This window comes from Mustela nivalis (assembly GCF_964662115.1).
Source record: "Mustela nivalis genome assembly, chromosome: 7".
Classification (NCBI taxonomy): domain Eukaryota; kingdom Metazoa; phylum Chordata; class Mammalia; order Carnivora; family Mustelidae; genus Mustela; species Mustela nivalis.
The window spans coordinates 21533652-21554519 of record NC_139026.1 but is presented as its reverse complement, the minus strand read 5'-3'; the positions used below and the strand labels follow the sequence as shown (position 1 = coordinate 21554519).

The 20868-nt window shown below is 38.3% G+C and overlaps 1 protein-coding gene and 1 pseudogene across 8 annotated transcripts in view; one reads left to right on the top strand and one right to left on the bottom strand.

Moving 5' to 3' along the window:
- Window positions 1-20868, top strand: part of APAF1 (apoptotic peptidase activating factor 1) — a 91861-nt gene that overhangs the window by 58780 nt on the left and 12213 nt on the right. For all 7 annotated transcript variants that reach the window (XM_082739228.1, XM_082739223.1, XM_082739227.1 and 4 more), the window contains exons 19-23: window positions 3917-4045; window positions 6381-6506; window positions 8722-8841; window positions 11569-11685; window positions 13955-14080. In XM_082739228.1, the coding sequence (XP_082595354.1) occupies window positions 3917-4045; window positions 6381-6506; window positions 8722-8841; window positions 11569-11685; window positions 13955-14080 (618 nt within the window). The remainder of the gene's footprint in view (window positions 1-3916; window positions 4046-6380; window positions 6507-8721; window positions 8842-11568; window positions 11686-13954; window positions 14081-20868) is intronic.
- Window positions 1239-3731, bottom strand: LOC309868812 (small ribosomal subunit protein eS7 pseudogene; annotated as a pseudogene). The gene is made up of 2 exons: window positions 3663-3731; window positions 1239-1838 (listed from the first exon to the last, which is right to left on the bottom strand). The product of its transcript is annotated as a small ribosomal subunit protein eS7 pseudogene (transcript).

Below are 20868 nucleotides of genomic sequence, written 5' to 3'. Positions count from 1 at the left end.
TCAAAGTGTTTTCTTACCCCTGAAATTCATTAGGATTTGCTGACTGTGATAGAAATATTTGTCAGTAACTGAATAATATTTAAGAGTTCTGTGATATAAATGAGGGCAATATGTAAAAATAGTGAATGACAAGAAAATGCTCTCCTTTTTTAAAAAAATCTAATAATAGCTTACATTTGTTATATTCGGAGTGCTCTCACATATTATTTCTTTTAATATAACTATCCAAGGGACACAGCAGATTTCAGTAGCCCTCTGCTAATAATGAGGCAGCCGAGGTTCAGAGCAGCCAAAAAATTTGTCCCATGTTATACCATGGATTTGGAAAGGTAGGTATTCTGATTTATGACCCAGTGACATTCCATTGAAATAGTTTAAAAGACTTGAATAAGAGATATTACAGTTTTGGGGCACCTGGGTGGCTCAGTGGGTTAAGCCGCTGCCTTCGGCTCAGGTCATGATCTCAGGGTCCTGGGATCGAGTCCCGCATCGGGCTCTCTGCTCAGCAGGGAGCCTGCTTCCCTCTCTCTCTCTCTCTCTGCCTGCCTCTCCATCTACTTGTGATTTCTCTCTGTCAAATAAATAAATAAAATAAAAAAAAAAGAGATATTACAGTTTTATTTTCACCTTTATTGAGGTATAGTTGACAAATAAAATTGTAGGATATTTAAAGTATACAACATGATGAATTAATATTTGTATGCTTTGTGAAAGGCTTCCCCCCACATGGAATTAAATAACACATCTGTTACCTCACATGCTTACCTTTTTTTTTTTTTGGTGAAAACACTTAATTTCTACTTTCTTAATTTCACTTATACAATACAGTTTTATCAACTATAGTCACCATGTTATACGTTAGATCCTCAGACCGCATTCATCTTCTCACTGAAAGTTCGTATCCTTTTATCAACCTCTTCCTATTCTCCAGACCCCAAATAGTACAATTTTATTTATTTTTTTACTGTGAGTGTTTTATTTAATCAATTTTGTTTACCACTGAAACTCTGGGAACTCAAAGTTAGCATCCTTGCCGGTGGGCTTTTTTTTTTCTTTTTTTTTTTTTTTTTTTTTTAAGATTTTATTTGTCAGAGAGAGAGAGGGAGAGCGAGTGAGCACAGGCAGACAGAATGGCAGGCAGAGGCAGAGGGAGAAGCAGGCTCCCTGCCGAGCAGGGAGCCTGATGTGGGACTCGATCCCAGGACGCCGGGATCATGACCTGATCCGAAGGCAGCTGCTCAACCAACTGAGCCACCCAGGCGTCCCTTGCCGGTGAGCTTCTTATGGACACAAGAGAAGATTCATCCTTATGCTGCACATTGTTCTGCTGTGCTTCACCCTTCAAATGAAGCTTTATGGGCCAGCTGCCATCTAGTTTCACACGGATTCTCTTGCCCACAATTTTGCCTGGGAAAACTGAGTCCACCGGGATTGTGTCATGCAATGACTGTCAAAGTGTGGCTCCTGGGGTACTTTTACTTACCTTTTGTATGGCTTTTTCAAGTTGGCTTAGGTAGAATTCTCCTCTGAGCAGTAAAGACAATGAGCTTCCCACTCAGCTTTTTCTCCAGTTCATGAACTAGCCAGACTTGGATTTCCTGGAAAAATTTCATTTAAGAAATGGGAACAAACGTGATAATAGTTCTCTGACCACCACCTACTTCAGTTTCCTTGGTTGCTATTATATTCAGCTCCCATAGCTGGGCTTTGAGGTCTGAGTTCATCTCCAGCTCAAGGTGAGCCTGGGCGATGTCAGACTCAATCTCATCTGGCTTTTTGCCATTGGGCTTCACTGTCTTTGCACCTGAACTGAACTTTGCCTTCTTCTTTGCACAGACCTAGGAAGAGGCCTAAATCTCTTGAGAGCTCCTCAAATCCCCCGAGATTGTATGTGTTTGTGTGTGTGTGTGATTTTTTTTCAAGTAGGCTCCATGTCTAGTGTGGAGCGTGGTGCCCAGTGGGTGGCTTGAACTCACGACCCTGAGATCACGACCCAAACTGAGATCAAGTCATCTGCTTAACCTATTGGGCCACCCAATAGTACAATTTTTTTTTTTAAGATTTTATTTATTTATTTGACAGTAGATGGAGAGGCAGGCAGAGAGAGAGAGAGAGAGGGAGGGAAGCAGGCTTCCTGCTGAGCAGAGAGACCGATGTGGGACTTGATCCCAGGACCCTGAGATCATGACCTGAGCCGAAGACAGTGGCTTAACCCACTGAGCCACCCAGGCGCCCCCCCACCAATAGTACAATTTTAAAGGTTGCATTATGCCATATAGTTATATAAAAATTACTGAGGAGCCATTTATATTGTTATTGATCTAGTTGTTGTGACCCTTTGATCTTGGGTGCTTTTGAGTTTCTACCTTTATAAAGCACAAAATTAAAAGTATCTCCTTTTGTCTTAAGTTTGTTAAAATTTGTAGGATCAGAAAAGGAATCATTGCATTTATAAGACATGAATATTAAAATTTTTTTTTAAAGATTTTATTTATTTTGACAGAGATACAGCAGGAGAGGGAACACAAGCTAAGGGAGTAGGAGAGGGAGAAGCAGGTTTCCCACTGAGCAGGGAGCCCGACACAGGGCTCGATCCCAGAGACCCTGGGATCATGACCTGAGCCAAAGGCAGACACTTAACGACTGAGCCATCCAGGCGCCCCTAAAATTTTTTTGTTGTAAACTATATATATGTGTGTGTGTGTGTATATATATATATATTTTTTTTTAAAGATTTTATTTATTTATTTGACAGAGATCACAAGTAGGCAGAGAGACAGGCAGAGAGAGAGAGGGTAACAGGCTCCCTGCCGAGCATAGAGCCTGATATGGGGCTCGATTCCAGAATTCTGGGATCATGACCTGAGCCGAAGGCAGAGGCTTTAACCCACTGAGCCACCCAGGTGCCCCTGTAAAATATATCTTAAATTTGCCATTTTAACTTTTTTTCCCAAGATTTTATTTATTTATTTGTCAGAGAGAGAGCACAAGTAAGGGGAACAGCATGCAGACCAGGCAGAGGGAGAAGCAGGCTTCCTGCTGAGCAAGGAGCTTGTGGGACTCTGTCTCAGGACCCCAGGATCATGACGTGAGCTGAAGGCACACGCTTGATGACTGAGCCTCCGAGGTGCCTCTCCACCACTAATTTTAAAGAATGACCTGTCCTGGGAAGCATTTTAAGTATAGTTTCCTGTCTTTTGTTCTTGGCTCCTGATGCTGTGCTTAATCTGTGCATGTTTGAAGGGCTGTGCATTCACAAAACATATTCATGGCTCCCATTGGAAGGTTTTGTTTTTTTTCCTCTGGACAATGCCCTGGTCTTAAATCACAATACTATATATTGGTATAAATGTTTTTATCATTTGGCAGAAGCTTCAGAAGAATATATTCAACACTTAAAAATCTTTCAAAAGTTGAAATGAAGCTTGCATTATTCAAAAATAGCTTTTTTGGTTCAAAAATGGGAAAATGATCATAATGGAGTAATTTGATAGCTCTGAAGAGAAATAGAAATAGTTGAGCTAATTTCATTGTAGCAAGCCTCTGCTCTATATTATTTTGATCATCTTCATTTATGAATATCCATTTTCCTCTTTTGAATAAACAAGCATTCAGGAGAGCTGCTCTGTATGTTAATTTGGCTAGTCCATTCATTTATTCACAAAGGTTTTATTTCTCCCCAGACCAGCTTGAGAGATCATCTGTGATAATTTTTTCTTTATAGGAAACATGTTTCAAGATGAGCAGTATTTTAAAAGTATGTGTATATTGATTTATATCTTATTTATGACTGTTAATAGGTGTGCCAGTTTTTAGTAATTGTGTTTTTTCAGGACTTAAAAATTTAGATTCATTTTGAGTATAGCTTATTTTTAAAAGTGTTTTATTTTCATAGATACCTATTTTATGTTGACAGCTTTTTGACATTCATACCAACGGCTTATTGGCAGAAATCCATACAGGCCATCACAGCACCATCCAGTATTGTGATTTCTCCCCACAAAATCATTTGGCAGTAGTGGCTTTGTCCCAGTGCTGTGTGGAGGTGAGTAGTGAAGTTGGGTTTCCAGAGGTACTCTGGAAATACTATTTATTATTTGGTAATATTACAGGGAGTGACAGTATCATTCACCAAGCATTTCTTAAATGGCTAGCATGTGCCAAGGTCTTTGGAAACAGTAGAATGAACATGGGTTCATTCTAGGCAGAAACATGGCATCTATTAAATAATATGAAAGAAAGGATCTTCTATGAAAAAAGGATGAGAGATGAGTCCAGTTCAGATTTTTTAGATCATTGAGAAGAATAAGACAAAAGTTCATTTTCGAATTGGTTAACCTAGAATGTTCATTGGTGAGCACTAATGAGTAAAATGACTTATAAATTGCCTGTTCGTATTTATAATTTTATACTTAAGTGATAGATTTTTGTATTCAGAGTCTATATCTAACTGGTCCTGGAGGAATTTCACCCAATAAAAGGCTATGTTTTTTTCAAAAAGGAGTGAATTCTTGATTTTTTCCCCCAAAAGATGGAGTTAGTTTTTCCCAGCTCTATTACTACTTATTCCTTATATGGGTCTTACCGTCAGGTAATTTCAAGTTTCTTGTGATGACAGTGCAAGAAGGTGGGTATGGGCCTTTATCCAGAAAATAGAGAAATCCACTTGGTTCACAGGCTCTTCTCAAAGGAAGCTTGACTACTGCAAGTACTTCCTTAGTGTTCCGTGCTTATTTCAGCAATTTTTAGTGAGTTTGACAACCTTGTTCCTCACTGCAAAGCTGTTGGGGGAGAGTTTCTGAGCTGTAGTTCATCAGCATGGAGATACAGAAAAGATTAGAGCGAGTGGGTGTGCTCTGTAATCTCTACTTAATTCTAAGTACAGAAGCAAGTACAGTGCAACTAACACGAGCTTCCCTGCCAAGAATCTACCCATTGGAAGCACGGGCAATGAGTGTGAATAAGCTCCAGCCCTGTTTGAAATGGTGAGAAGAAATAGGGTGCTGTGGGCAGTGTTCTCTTAAGTGGAGTCCTTGTCTTGAAAGATTCAGATGTGGTAGATCTTGTACCTTACTTGTAGATCCTCAAGGTAGTTGTGATTGGAAATTTCCTTTTTCTGGGTTTTTGTCAGGATTTTAAAGAAGAGTGGAGGAGCAACTCTTCTTTCAGCCTTTTCTGTCACTTCTAAAATCCCTACCCTCTACTATTAGAAAGCTCCAGGAAACATTGTCTTTTTTCTTAAAATAGGAACGTGCTTTTGGAGGCTCTGAGAAATGATGGGGAAGAACAAGAAGGAAGAAGGGAAGAATTTTCAAGGGAGATTTTTTTAGTTAAGGAGCCACTTTCCTTTCTGGCCTTTAGCTCTGTATGTCCACAGGAGCTAGGACTCTACTGATAAGGCAAAGAAAATTTCATACAATTAATTTATAAGCACAGAACTCACTGATTGAAAACCACTGGGCATGTGATGAAGTACTTATTTTTTCATGCTTGTTCTGAAATCATAAAGTAGGTCTGTCATTCAGAGTTTAATGAGAGGAACTCAGGCACATATGGTACTTCATTAGGCTGGAATATATTTGAGTAATTTACAGCAGAACTCAGGACAAAATGCAGCCAGGGTGGCAGACATTGACAATTCATAATAAGCATGAATAACAGAAATGTGCACATGTACAATTAGCATATTCATTTATTGTAAGGTTTTGCCATTAGTTGAAATGAGGATTAGATGACAGTGGAAAACAGTCTATTTTTTTGATTAAAAAAATGTTTGCATTATTTCAAATCAGAGCTTTTAAAAAAAATTTATTTTTATTTTTATTTTTTAAGGTTTTATTTATTTTTCAGAGAGAGAGAAAGAGAGGGACAAGAGACAGCACAAGGAGGGGGAGTGGTAGGCAGAGGGAGAAGCAGGCTCTCTGCTGAGCAGGGGAGCTTGATGCGGGACTCGATCCCAGGACCCTGGGATCATGACTTGAGACCAAGGTAGATGCTTAACCGGCTGAGCCACCCAGATGCCCCTGTATAGACTCTTCCGTGGAAATATATATGTTCTTTGCTTATTTTCTGTAAATAATATATCCCAGTGACTACTCATCATCTGGGTGTTTTTATAGTTATATAATATTCCATTATGTAGTTCATCCAGTCAGTTCCCTATTGATGGTCAGTTGGGTTGTTTGCAGTTTTTTTGCATTAAAAATAAGATGCAGTGAATAATCTGTTGTACAAGTCATTCTGTGTTTTTGCTAGTTTGTTTTTTGCCTGTATTCTTAGAAGTGAAATTACTGGTTTACTTTTGCTTTTTTTTTCAATATTCTTGAAATGTTTGAAATGCTTTTGAATGTTACTTCCTATATGCTATGTTTATTCTGTAGTTGTGGAATATGGACTCATGTTTAAAAGTGGCTGATTGCAGAGGACATTTAAGTTGGGTTCATTGTGTGATGTTTTCTCCTGACGGATCATCATTTTTGACATCTTCTGATGACCAGACAATCAGGGTGAGAAATACTGAGATTTTCATTTTTGACATTTGTTGATGTTTACATCTAAGAAACTAAGAAATTGATGAGCAGTATTGGAATTAAAACAAGAAACTACTAGATTAATATTTATCCTTGAAAAGTGCTGTTATATGGACCATAACAGTCTCATTCATCCCAAACATCCCATTCATTGAGTATTACCATGAACCAGGTGCTAGAGAAGTCCAATGATTAAACTATATTTTGGTTAATTTAAATATATTACGAGATAATATATTGACTTAATTTTTTACTCTTTTTTTCCACTTTAAATTTCCATATCTAATTACTTGCCAATTCTAATGGATTCTGCCTTCCCATTTTCCTTTCTTTTTTTTTTAACCCATCAATAATTACTCTATTTTAAAAAAATTAACATATAATGTATTATTTGCTTCATGGGTATAGGTCTGTGAATCATCAGTCTTACACGATTCATAGCACTCACCATAGTGCATATCCTCCCTAATGTCCGTAATCTAGCCACCCTATCCCTCCCCACCCCCAATCCCCAGCAACATTCACCTTTCCATTTTCTTTCATTTATTTCTACTTTTTTTTTCTTTTTTTAATGAGGAAGAGAGAGAGAGATGGGAGACAATTAGAAGAGGGAGAGGAGGAGAGAGGATCTTAAGCAGCCTTCACGTCTAGTCCAAACCCATTGCCACCCATTGCAGGGCTCAGTCTCACAACCCTGACATCATGACCTGAATTGAAATCAAAAGTCAGATGCTTAACCAGCCGAGCCACCAGGCACCCCATTCTCCTTTTTCATTTCAAGTTTAGGTGCTCATTACATGTTGCCTCTCTCTCTCTCTTTTTTTTCTTTTAAAGATTTTATTATTTTAAAGTAATCTCTGTGCCCAATGTGGGTCTCGAACTCACAACCCTGAGATCCAGAATTACACATTGACTGGGCCAGTCAGGTGCCCCAACATGTTTCCTCTCTTAATGTGTTAGTCCTTGCCACAGTCTTTTCTTTTTTGGCTTTCTACATGCTGCTTCCAAGATATGTTCTTCATGTACAATACAGTCATTTCATTTTTGCTCAAAAAACAGATAGTGGCTCTCTTGTTTACTGAAAGTAAGTAGGTACTCCTAAGTCTACACTGAACTTCGTCACAGTATGGCCTCATTCTGCTGCAGTTTTTCTTTTGGTTTATTCCTACAGGTAACCTACACTGGGCTGCTCACGTTTTCCCGTTACCCTGTAGTTTCCTGTTTCTTCTGCTTATGTGATTTCTTATGTCTGGAATACCCTGTTTGTCTGTTTTTCTCCTTGTTGAAATCTTAGCATTCGTTCAAGTTCCCCTGATCTTCTGCAAAGCCCTTCCTGGTTTTCCCTAGAGGGAACATCTTCTTCCTTTAATGTCCTATAACTCCATGTCCTTTTCTTATGGTACTTTCCAAATTCTACTTTGAATTTAAGTACAGATTCGCTTTACTTCTCACCTTCAGTCCTGCACTGCTCTTCCAGCTCGTTCACATGTCTTTAGTTGTAAGGTCTTTGAGGCCAGGGATCCTGGTTTATCCCTTTGGCATCTAATATAGTGTTTCATACACAATGAAGCTACAGTTTTTTTAGTATTTACTGTGTGCTAGACATCATGCGAAGTACTATACTTATATTTGCTGGTTCTCGCAGTAGTCCTTTTTGCAGCTAAGTCACAGGGAGGTTAAATCAGTCCTGCTTAAAGTGCCAGTCTCAATAAACGAACCAGGATGTAATTCAATTCCCTGCTTCCTTCATCAAGAAAGTCTTGTTAAAAAAGAGTAATCATATCAGTAAGCATATGGCTAACAGCACATTAGTGATATAGTTGATTTATTTACATTCTGGTATAGGCTCCTTGGTGTCAGGACAGTTTGTGGACTAGTAGGAGTTCTTACTTTGAGTAACACTGGGTTAGGTAATTTGCCCCAAGTCACAACTTCAGGGGGAACTAGAGTTCATACTTGGGCATTTTGGCTCTAGCACACATTACTCTTCTATACTAATTATGACTTGTTATAGCATATAATTAACAAATATTTATTATTGGATCATAATCTAATCATGGAAATTTTTCTGGCATCATAGGTATTTTGAGTATGAAGCATGTTTTGTATTTTGCTTAAGATTCTAAGCCTTCTCTTTACATATTTCAGGATGTGGTTATCTTATTTTAGTTTTTTTAATCTCTTTAAGTAGCTCTGGGAGACAAAAAAAGTATGTAAGAACTCTGCTATAGTGTTAAAGCAAGAAATAGATGTTGTGTTTCAAGAAAATGAAGTGATGGTTCTTGCAGCTGACAATATAAAACGACTGCAGGTGAGTAATTTTTAGAAAACAGTTGGAAAAATTGTTTTGAACAATTTTGATTGATTTCAAACGGGATCAGGCATAATTGTGTAGTATCTAACAGGTGCTCGGTAGGTATCAGTTGAATAAACATGTAGGTTTTGAGCTGAGGTCCAAATATGCTTGTATTTCAAATTAAAAAGAAGTGATACCTCGTCTCACTTCACTCCTCTCCAGTTGTTATCTGTGATCACATCCTTGATTTGCATGGAGTCCAGGAGGAGAACTTGAGACAGACTGACTGAGGGTAGGGCAAAAGCGTAACAAGCTGTAAAGCTCAGCTTGTTGTAGTGGAAAGAACAGTGACTGACTGTTCGCTCAGGAGGTACAGGTGCAGCTTAAGCTTTCCTGTCAACTAGTTTTATGTGATGTTTGAGTAAATCGTACTTCTCTGAGCCTCACTTCCTTCACCTATAAGGTCCTTTTTATTTCCAGAAGTCTGAGCTGTTTATGGGATGAAGGTGGGATCCAAATTCTGGAGACAGATAAGTGGAAGTAAACTGTCTCTGGCGTGTGGCCATTTCTCCTTGCCTGCTTTCAGGGGTCAGAGTCAAGGTGTGAGACTCCCCTTGTTCTATATTTTACAAGTCTTACTGTCATCCTTAATATGTTGATGTGGAGCTCCTAATCCTCTATATTTCAGGGATGAATTGGGGTGTGGATTTGAATGTTGATACCTTGTTATGGATTTTTAGCCGACTTAGGTTATTTTTCTTTCTTTCTTTTTTTTTTTTTTAAAGATTTTACTTATTTATTTGACAGAGAGAGATCACAAGTAGGCATAGAGGCAGGCAGAGAGAGAGAGGAGGAAGCAGACTCCCTGCTGAGCAGAGAGCCTGATGCGGGACTCGATCCCAGAATCCCAAGATCATGACCTGAGCCAAAGGCAGCGGCTCAACCCACTGAGCCACCCAGGTGCCCCATTAGGTTATTTTTCAATGCAGTTTTCTTGTCAAGTTTAGTATCCTCATGCTTGTATTGCTTTTATTAAATTTGTGCAGCCTTTCTTTAATAGTTGTCATAACTGTGAGACTTCAGAAAGGAGTCTTATGTCTATAAAAGTATCATTTTATTCTATGTTTGTGGGAGAGGTTAGGGGATAGTTAAACTGACAATAATTCCATTTAAATGAACAAAACATTTTTTAGTTATTACTTAGGAAAATATGGAAACTGATTTTTGAGAGAAAGAAGATAAATTCAGATTTTAGCAGTTCAGTCTTCATTTTGAATGTCTAGTTGATCAGAATCTGCTGGGTAAGATACTGTAAAATAAAGAGTACCTTTTTTTTTTTTTTTTTTTTTTAATATAATTTTTTATTTTTTATAAACATATATTTTTATCCCCAGGGGTACAGGTCTGTGAATCACCAGGTTTACACACTTCACAGCACTCACCAAAACACATACCCTCCCCAATGTCCATAATACCACCCCCTTCTCCCAAACCCCCTCCCCCCAGCAACCCTGAGTTTGTTTTGTGAGATTAAGAGTCACTTATGGTTTGTCTCCCTCCCAATCCCATCGTCTTTCATTTATTCTTCTCGTACCCACTTAAGCCCCCATGTTGCATCACCACTTCCTCATATCAGGGAGATCATATGATAGTTGTCTTTCTCCGCTTGACTTATTTCGCTAAGAGTACCTTTTTTGATACCCTGTAATCTTTGTACCTGAAACAAATATGACTGCTTATTTCATGTTGGAAAATGATTTAAGACTTTTCTTTTTTTTTCTTTTTTTAAAAGATTTTATTTATTTATTTGGCAGAGAGCGATCACAAGTAGACACAGAGGCAGGCAGAGAGAGAGAGAGAGAGAGGGAAGCAGGCTCCCTGCTGAGCAGAGAACCAGATGCGGGGCTTGATCCCAGGACCCTGAGATCATGACCTGAGTTGAAGGCAGAGGCTTTAACCGAGCCACCCAGGCGCCCTGTTTAGATTGTAACAGTATGAGAGAGGTAGCTGACAATTGATTTGAGCTTGAGATGTAGTTTCCCAGGTCACAGTCTCACAGTGATGAGACTTTATTAATGAGACTTAAAAACATAATAGTTAGCATTGGTACATATTATGAAATTAGGTAGTCTTTGTTTAAGCATTTTAGGTCCAGTCACCCAAATTATACTTATGGGTTTTTCTCCAAAGCTCCCTTCTCCCCAGCTCACAAAGGTGGGAATCTTAATTTATCCTGTTTTGTGAGCAATTTAGAGGATATAAAACCCATTTTTATTTGAATATGGCTTTTTAGGTATCCTCAGTCCCATATCACTAGCCCCCTTGAAAAATATCTGAAAAGTGTACTTTAACAAACGATAGCCCTATTAAAATGGACTTTGTGTGTGTGTGTGTGTGTGTGTGTGTGTGTGTGTGTGTGTGTGTGATGAAGAAATGGAAAACCGGGTGCAGAGCTAGCTGTGGGATTATAAATCAGGCAGATGTGTCTCAGGTGGTGCACACAGCAGCTGCTTTTTAAACCTTTTAAAGCTCATTTTATTTTATGAAAATGTATTTGAACCACAAAAGTGAAATGAAATGAAGGTGCGAAGAGCTAAATGCAGCTGCTGAGACTTTGTTGTTCCCCTGGGAGCTCTTGTTGGTTATTTTCTGTTTCGTTTTATTTTTTCAATTGAAGTCCATTTTAAAGAACAGATACTGCTCTTATGGCCTGATAACTGATTGTGCCTTATTTTTCATTAGCTCATTAATGGAAAAACAGGTCAGATTGATTATCTGACTGAAGCTCAAGTTAGTTGCTGTTGCCTAAGTCCGTGTCTTCAGTACATTGCATTTGGAGGTGAAGATGGAGCCATTGAGGTATTCTGTTCTAGTCTTCAGAGTCCTTTGGTGCAGGAGAGTTATTTATTTAAAATTGACTATGTGTCTGGCATTGTAGCTTATACTAAAGAAATCTTCCTGTGGTATATTAGTCATTCTGTTAGACTAAAAATAATCTTACCGTCCTGTTGGTGGTATATTTTTCAGATTCCCTTTACTACTGTTTCTCATACTTTTTGTCCTTTTGTGTTCTTATTCTCTACCTAGTTGTTTTACTGTTCTCCAAGTATATCAAACAGCCTCAGAGATTTAGCTATCTGTGCAAAGAGCATTGTTTTTCTTCTTAGCTCGTGGTGTAAGTTTCCATTTTGGTACTGATAAGGTTCATTGGGAATGTCCGTGCAGGGCTGTCTTAATGCTTACCTGTTTCACCAGCCCTTTCTGTTCTACTTTTTGTATTAGAAGTAATACCTCTTTACCACCTGAAATTCTTAACTTATTAAAGAGGACCAAATACATTTTAACAAATGCAAAAAAGTATAATAAAAATGATTTTATCACAACATACATTGTCTTTAGCTGTATAATAATTTTTCAAAGAACATTGGTTCCTTCTCTCACTTTTTCTCACCCAAACTTTTTTGGAATTATTTCTTAATTTATTAATTGAGGCACTAGCCACATTTATTTTACCTTGGATTTATTTTCATAAGGAAAGACACAAATGTTCTCCAGTCCATACTGCTTCACAAAGAGGAGACTATATGTTTATAAACAAAGTGAAGAAGGAAGTATTTAGAAAGTGATGTCAGTGTTATTATATGTTTGGCCATTGTGGCATGGATTTGGAGTTAAGGTTTTGTGGTTTTTTTTTTTTTTCCATTGTCAAAAATTACTGTGAAGACGAGTGCTGTTCTGAAAAAAAGTATATTGTGGATTTTAAGCAAGGAATGGTTGTACATTTACGAGGGAACCTTAATCTCCCTCTCAGTGTCATCTCTCAAACTGGTGTATATTATTTTTCATTCTTAAAGGACCTTTGCTTCCCCCTTTTCTTTTAACCTTGTTGCAAAAACAGGCCTACATTCTTTTTGTTTTTACTAAGTGTCTTAAAATGAGCCATATAGATAGTTTAAGGAAATAATTCACAAAACACACATGGCCTCACCCATATCCCTGTTCTCTTCAAAGTCATCAAATAATATAAATACTATATAAGTGAATCACATTAGATTACCAATACTTAACTCCGTTTAACCTGTGAAATGGCATTTTCTTTTGGTTGGGCCTAGAATCTATTAAACAGCTACCATTATTAGGTGTTTGTCAGTTTCTCTCATGGAATTTCTGTAAAACCCTGGATATTAGGTGGTGTTATTCCTGTTTTGCAGGTGTCTGAACTCCTAGTTTCTACAACTTTCATTAAATCAGTAAATGGCAGGGCTGCAGTTCAAACCCTGAGTCTCTGAGCCACTGTGCTCAGGTAGGGTGCTAGCCTGCCTTTGCCATGTAGCAATTGTAAGGTCGTCTGTCCTCATTGGGGAAGGCTCTCATTCACACAGTTTCCCTTTGTTTTCTAAAGGGCCTTTTATCAGATGTGCAGGTTAGGTTTGAATTCCTACAGTGTCCTATTTTAGCATCATTTGTATTTTCCTTAGGTTTCCTTGAGTACATTTAATTTGGGCAAAAGAACTTTTTTTGTTTTGCTTTGGTGAGTTCACTTGAAAGCCTTTTTGACGTTGTCATTAGTTTTTGAGTTCTGTATCACTTCCTTTTCTCTGCATTTGACACATTAGTCTTTAACTCTGCTAAGTCTTCTCAGGGTACTTCACCAGCCTACTCATATCCTCTTTTCTGTTACTTGTTCCCCTCATTACCCTCGCTTTCCATGTCTCTGTTGTTTTATAAAGAGCTTGCCTTGTCTCTCATCCTGAATTTTTTTCTTTATTCTCTCTCATCCTTCATAAATGTCATTTTCTTTTTGGAGGCTGAGTCCAGGCTGCTACTTGTTTGATGATTTGGGTAGTTGAGTTCGCAGAAGGACCACTGGTTCCTATTGCTATCTGATCATTCCAGTGAGTGTTTTATTTTAGGGAGTGTGTGAGTGTGTTCATGCATGTGTGTGTGCGGACACTTGTATATACGTGTGTACCATTCATTTGTGTGTCTTTAATTAAAATGAAAAGCACTATGAGATGGAAAATTTATACCCTTCTGTAGTCTAATTTTAATTTAATGTCTTGGGGTATAATGCCTGGGTGTTGCTCAATTTCATGGTGCTAATTTTCTGTGCTTTTCTATTTTGAAGATTTTAGAGCTCCTAAACAACAGAATTTTCCAATCCAGGATTGGGCACAAGAAAACTGTGCGGCACATCCAGTTCACAGATGATGGGAAGACTCTTATTTCAAGCTCTGATGATTCTTCAATTCAGGTGAGGGAAAAGATTAACTTCCAACATATGTAGTGCTGACTCCAGCAAGGAACCCTTTGGTTGTGGCTCAAATCTGGTGTGCATTTTAAACATTTCTTTAAGACGCTATTACTTTGGGCACACACTGAGATTATACACATAGGTTTAGATGAAACCCATTCATGTTTCATATTTTTCTGTGGGTGAGGCAGACAATTTGACTTGTGAACCCTGTACTAGAAGGTTATTTTGACGATCAAGGAATCATTTGAGTTCCCCTGCCTGTCTTGGTATTTGGATTTGTATCAGTAAATATACTTTTTTCTAGATTTGTATGATTGCTCTTTACTTTTCTTGATAGTAGTAAAATCTGATTAAAAGCCTTTTTCTTTCTTTCTTTTTTTTTTTTTTTTTTAAAGAGAGTGCGAGAGTGCATGCTTGTTAACAGGGGAGGAGTAGAAGGAGAGGGGAAGAGAGAATCCTAAGCAGGCTCCACACTGAGCATGGAGCCTGTCTCAGGGTTTGATCTCATGATCCTGGGATTGTGACCTGAGCCAAAAATCAAGAGTCAGATGCTTAACAGACTGAGACATGCCCCTCTGATTGAAATAATTTTATTCTTTTAAAGATAAGATGTTTATTATAGGGATGAAATCCTGTGAAAAAAGAATAGTTTGTCATAATGAAGGATTGTGGATATAGAAGGATTAAGCCTACTATATATTCTTTTAAAAATTCACTTTGTTTTTATCAGAGTTCTAATGCACATACTTTAAAAACTTAGGTAGTATTACAAAGCTCATTATGGAAAATAGATACCCCTGTTACTCATTTACCAGAATTACCTCTTTTAGCTTCTAGATACTTCTTTTGATATTTATCTTCATGCCCCCATATGCCATGCTTATAATGTTACCAATCTCTAGCTTTGAGAATTTACTGACAATTAAGATACACATTAAGTTAAAAATTTAACTTTTTTTCTTTTCCCACCTGTGTTACCTTTGCCATATGCACACACCCTTTTATCAATCCCATTATCCTAATACAATTATAATAAAATTTTGTTTAGGTCATTAGTGTCATTATAAGTAAGTGGACTGAGTGTACTACAAATGTGTTTTCTGCCTTGATGCAATTTAGGACAGTTCTATCCTTGACTGGATGTGGTTTGCAGTTATTTTACCCTAAAACTTTAAAGACATTGTTCCCTTTTCTCCCAAAATTCCAAAGCTCATATTGAGAAGTCTGAAGCCATTCTGATTCCTAATCTTTTTCTCTGGAAGATTTTAGGATCTTCTTTTTGTTCCTAGGATTTTGAAATTTCATGAAGTCGTGCCATTGTGTGTATTTGTTTTATCCATTGCTTTGGACATTTTGTGATCCCTTTTCAGTTTGGAAACTTAACAGTTTTTAATTCAAATAAACTTGAATTTTTTTCTTTATCCCTCTCCCTTCCAGTATGCTTTCTCTTTCTGTAAAAACCATCATTCAGATACTGGATCTTCTGGACTTTTCATGTAATTTTCTTTTTCTACATTTCATCATTTTAAACCGTGCTCTATTTTCTGGGAGTTTCTTCATTTTTCTCTTCCAGCCCTTTCATTGAGTTTTTCATTTCTTCTATTTAGGTGTATATGTGTGTATGTATATATTGATAGAGTGCATGAGCTGGAACAGGAGGAGAGGGAGAGAGAGAATTTTAAGCAGGCTTCACACTCAGTGCATGACATGGGGCTTGATCCCACAATCCTGAGATATGACCTGAGCTAAAATTAAGAGTTGGGTGCTTAACCGACTGAGACACCCGGGCACCCCTCATCTCTACTATTTTTAATGCTGAAGAGTCCATTCTTATTCCTTTTGGAGAACACTGTGTTCTTGTTTCATGGATGTAATATCTTCCCTGAGAATGGATAGATATATAAATAATGTATAAATTATATAATTTTTTCCTCAAAATTTAATTTTCACGCATAGTTGCTGTTTCTTCTGAGGTGTTTTTTTTTTTTCCTATTGTGGATGTTTTGGCCTCTTGTTTTATTTTTATTTTTATTTATTTATTTTTTAAAGATTTTATTTATTTATTTGACAGAGAGAGATCACAAGTAGGCAGAGGGGCAGGCCGAGAGAGAGGAGGAAGCAGGCTCCCTGCTGAGCAGAGAGCCCGATGCGGGACTCGATCCCAGGACCCTGAGATCATGACCTGAGCCGAAGGCAGCGGCTTAACCCACTGAGCCACCCAGGCGCCCTATTTTTATTTTTAAAATATTTTATTTTTTCATTTGACAGAGAGAGATCACAAATACGCAGAGAGGCAGGCAGAGAGAGAGGGGGAAGCAGGCTCCCCACGGAGCAGAGAGCCCGATGTGGGACTCGATCCCAGCACCCCAAGATCATGACCTGAGCTGAAGGCAGAGGCTTTAACCAACTGAACCACCAAGGCGCCCCTGGCCTCTTGTGTTAAAGGTCTTCCTCAGCTGTGTGGTGATCATTAGCTACTAGAAGTGGACCCTTAAAGGCTGTTTGAAAGCTCTGTGTGTGTACTGAAACCTTTTCTGAAAAACAATCTGGATGGGGAATCCTTGTTGTATCTTTAGGTCTTTTGTCCTGGTCTTGTGAGATTCCTAGAGAGGAATCCTCTGGTCTTTCTGGCTGGAGGTTATAAATCTGGCTGGCAGGTCCTTGGAGCTAAGTGGGGAAGAGAACTAGGAGTAGGTGTAGTGCCTCCTTATTTACTGTGTAAACCTTCATTTGATCCCCCTATTCTCAAAGCTATACTTCTGTCCTCAGTTGTGCTGGTGCCCTTTATTTCAGACTTCCTTCTGGTTTGCTTTCATTGTTTGGAGGAACATTTTCTACACTTCACTCTTTTTTCGCATAGTAACTTTGTATTCAATGATGGTTCTTTCCTATTTTACACAAAATTCATTTTCCTAAACTCCTTGAAGGCTAACACCTCTAGCTTTGTAGCCCTCCAGCTCTTCCTCCTTTTGTTTTCATACAGCATTAAAAATACGGTGTTTTTATGATACTGCTTTGCCCTGTCTTCTTTTATTTTTATTCAGACCTTCTCTTTCCTTAGCTGCCATTATCCTGTTATACTCAATTTGGGTTCTATTCCCAGCGGTTTTTTCTCATGATTATAGTATTGTTCTCGTTATTTTTGAGAGTTCATAGGTCCCAGACTGGTGTAGCCCTTCAGACTCTACTGTAGTCTCTTTGTACTCAGTTTCAGTGTCTGTTGCTGCTCTCCCATTGGTCCACTGCACATCCCAGTGAATGTCACTTGGATGTTTTGGAATTCTGTTGTTTTTAGTTCTGTCTGAGATGCTGGGATGCAAGTCTTCCAGCTTTCAGTTTGTTTCTACTCAGTTGTAATCTTAGGGTTTGTGGGGATACTTCGTCAGTTAACATGGTATTGTTATCTGCATTTCTGGTTTTGCTGTTTTTTAAAAAATATTTTTGTTTTTAATGGAGGCTTCAGGGAGATTTAAAAAAATTATGCCTGCATGGTTGCTGTCTTCCCACAGTTCCTCATAGTTCTGGTCCTTGCCCCATCCTCACTCCCACCTCTCATGTCCTCAGTGACCTCAGTTTCTGAGCATTTGGTGAGTTTTGTAGTGTCAGTTTTGTTGCTTTTGTCTTTCTCTGATGCTTTTAGGATTCTGTGTTCTTGGTTCTGTTAAGTCAATTACCATTCTCCTGCTTTTGGGGCTCCAACATTTTTTTGTTTTTAGATTTTTATTTATTTGACAGAGATCATAGGTAGACAGAGAGGCAGGCAGAGAGAGAGGAGGAAGCAGGCTCCCTGCTGAGCAGAGAACCTGATGTGGGACTCCCAGGGTCCTGGGATCATGACCTGAGCCGAAGGCAGAGGTTTTAACCCACTGAGCTACCCAGGTGCCCCCATTTTTTTGTTTTTAAAGACTTTATTTATTTACTTGTTAGAGAGAGCGAGCGTGGGAGCGCACGCATGCATGAGAGCACAAGCAGGGGGAGTGGCAGATAGAGGGAGAAGCAGGCTCCCTGCTCAGCACTCAGCTCAGTCCTGTGGCACTTCGTCCCAGGACCCTGATATCATGACCTGAGCCGAAGGCAGATGCTTAACCGACTGAGCCACCCAGGTGTCCCAGTCTTCAACATTTTGTTGCTGTCTTCATTCCTATTGTCTTGACTTTGTCATTGTAGTAGAGTTTTAGAAGTGAAGGGGATATAAATGCATATGTTCAACAGAAGTTTGTGTGTTCTTTTATTTCATGTATTTGTATGTGTGTGTATATATATATATTTCCTATAGTGGCAATATTTATAGTATTAAAAACTGTTTAGACAGGGCACCTGACTCAGAAGAACATGCAACTTTTGATCTTCGGGGTCAAGAATTTGAGCACCACATTGTGGGGAGAGATTACTTAAATAAATGTTAAAAAAAAAAAAGTATTTTGAAGAAATATTTTTACATTGTGTCTTTGTGAGTTTTGTATGATTAGAATGAAATCTGGTTTCAGTGCAGAAACTTACTGCAGGCTCCCGTGATACTGATGTATTAGCTATGAAACTTAGCATGGTATTCACCTTTCTTCCTCTCCAGATGGCTTTGATATGGGTAAAACTAAACTACCTCTGATGGGATTCTGCTGAGACATTGTATACTGTATAGTTTTTCTGTCAGAAGCTAAATTCCTAGGTTTAATGACCTGCGTGAACATCAGATATACTCAGCCAGGGGGAGAAATAATTTCTAGGAATATTTTTAGGATCAGAGTTAGATTATTTTTAGAAATATGAGTTAAGTGATGTTTCATCCTTTTTTCCTGCTCTACCCAGAATACTTCTTACATTTAAAATGTTTTAATGAGTATACGTTCATGTAATAAAACTCTTGGTGGGTATGTCCAAGAATTGACTGGTGGTTGGGTTTTTGTTTTCATTTTTTAGTGACTGATTAATTGGAAATTTGTCTCCCCCACCCCTGCAGCTTTGTTGAGGTGTGACAAAAATGTGTATGTTTTAGATGTATGTGATGATTTGATATAATAGGTACATATTGTGAAATGATTACAGTGATTAAGTTAATTAACAAATCTACACACATGTCACATAGTTACCATTTTGGAGGTCTATTTTATTTTATTCATCTTTGTATCCCTAGTGTGCCTGCCTGGAATTCAGTAGGAGTTCAGTAAATCTTTGTTGAACTGAACTAAAGTTATTACCAAGATTTGCAAAATCAACTCTCCTGTTTATAGCACCAAGAGTTGTGAAAATTGAGATCTACCTTCGGTAGTTTTTGATCCTTTCTCTTGAGATAAACAAATCCCAAGTAGTCGTCATGTTTACCTGAACCAATGTATGAGAGTATATTGACTCTCGCAGGTATAAGAAAATTCTTCAGGATTTTTAAAATTTTAATTTTACTATTTATACTGCTAAAAAATTTCTGTAGGGTATATACATCGCCAATAGTATAGCTAATGGTAGAGACATCTACAAACTCAACCTCAATACATTTTGCTGATGCTGGTGAAAGTTTAGCAATTATGTAAGGTGATTCCATTAGTACATTGTTTTTGAGTCCAACCAAAAAAAGTATCCCTGTCATCATTGCCTTATGAGAAAACTTCTGCAACAAAAACTGTGAGGGCTATTCTTAATCTTCCCCTAGCAATTGTCGAATTTTGTATTACATCTGCTCAGGAATGCTCTTTGACTTCTTAATGTGGGGGGCAGCAGTACGAACCTAAGTCAGGATTGAACACTGAATCGGACACAGGGAGGAATGGCAGTGCTGGTCACTTTGTATTTAATAATAGGAGCCACTGATTCTGTAGTCCAGTAAAGCTCAGAAAGTAGGAGAGAGTCAGAAAATTCCTAGTGGAAATGATCTAGGGTATTTTATGTTTAGTCACACTGAGTGTCTTTCCTTTCTGATATGTGGGGAAAACCTCTGTTTGCTCCCCTTCCACCAACATACCTCTTTGAGTTCTTAAAATGCTGAAATTCCTAATTCATTCTCTGTAAAACTCCTCTCACTTCCAGCTCCTCTTATAGGGTCTCTTTGCCCCCTTATACAGATAACCTGTTCCTACCCCAACTTCTGTGAATGAGCACTTGGAGACAGAGAGAGAGAGCGATCTGAGAGCCAGGGCTCAGTGGGGAGATGGCTGCTAAGTGTGGAGAATAAAGGAGTGAAGAAAGGGGATAAGAGAAGTGTCATTTCTTTTACAGTTTTCCCTAAGCCTGAAAGCCTGAAAACATTTCTACGGTTGAACTTTCACCAGTAAAAAACTTGACCCAGAATATCACTAATGTGCATAACTGTGGTGGTTGCTGATTTTTCTTTATCTTTTTATTCCTGATGTTAAAAAATGGAAGAAAATTCTGTTCCAGTCTGCCTCATTGTCCACATTTCAGAAATCCAGCTTCATCAAGCCTGTTGGGCTTGTTTTTTTGAATATCTTCCTAACCTTTTTTTTCTGATTCTTTTACATAGCCTGTGTTTCAGCCAGATTGAACTATGAACCAGTCCCCATATTCTTGCCATGATTTCCTGTTGCTGTGCTTTAACTCAAACATTCATTCCTTTTATTTGAAATGCTCTTCTCAGGTTGTGAACCACACTTCCAGCCCATACCTCAAGCCTACTTTGAATCCACTGTCTCCACCATTTCAATTTCTTCTCCTTTCCTGTGCCTGAGGAATTCTTCCTGGAGCTCCATGTGAAAAATAATGTACTATATCACTTCCTTTGTCAATTTGAGGATTGCATTAGGGGATAGCTGATAGTTAAGATCTCTGAAACTTGG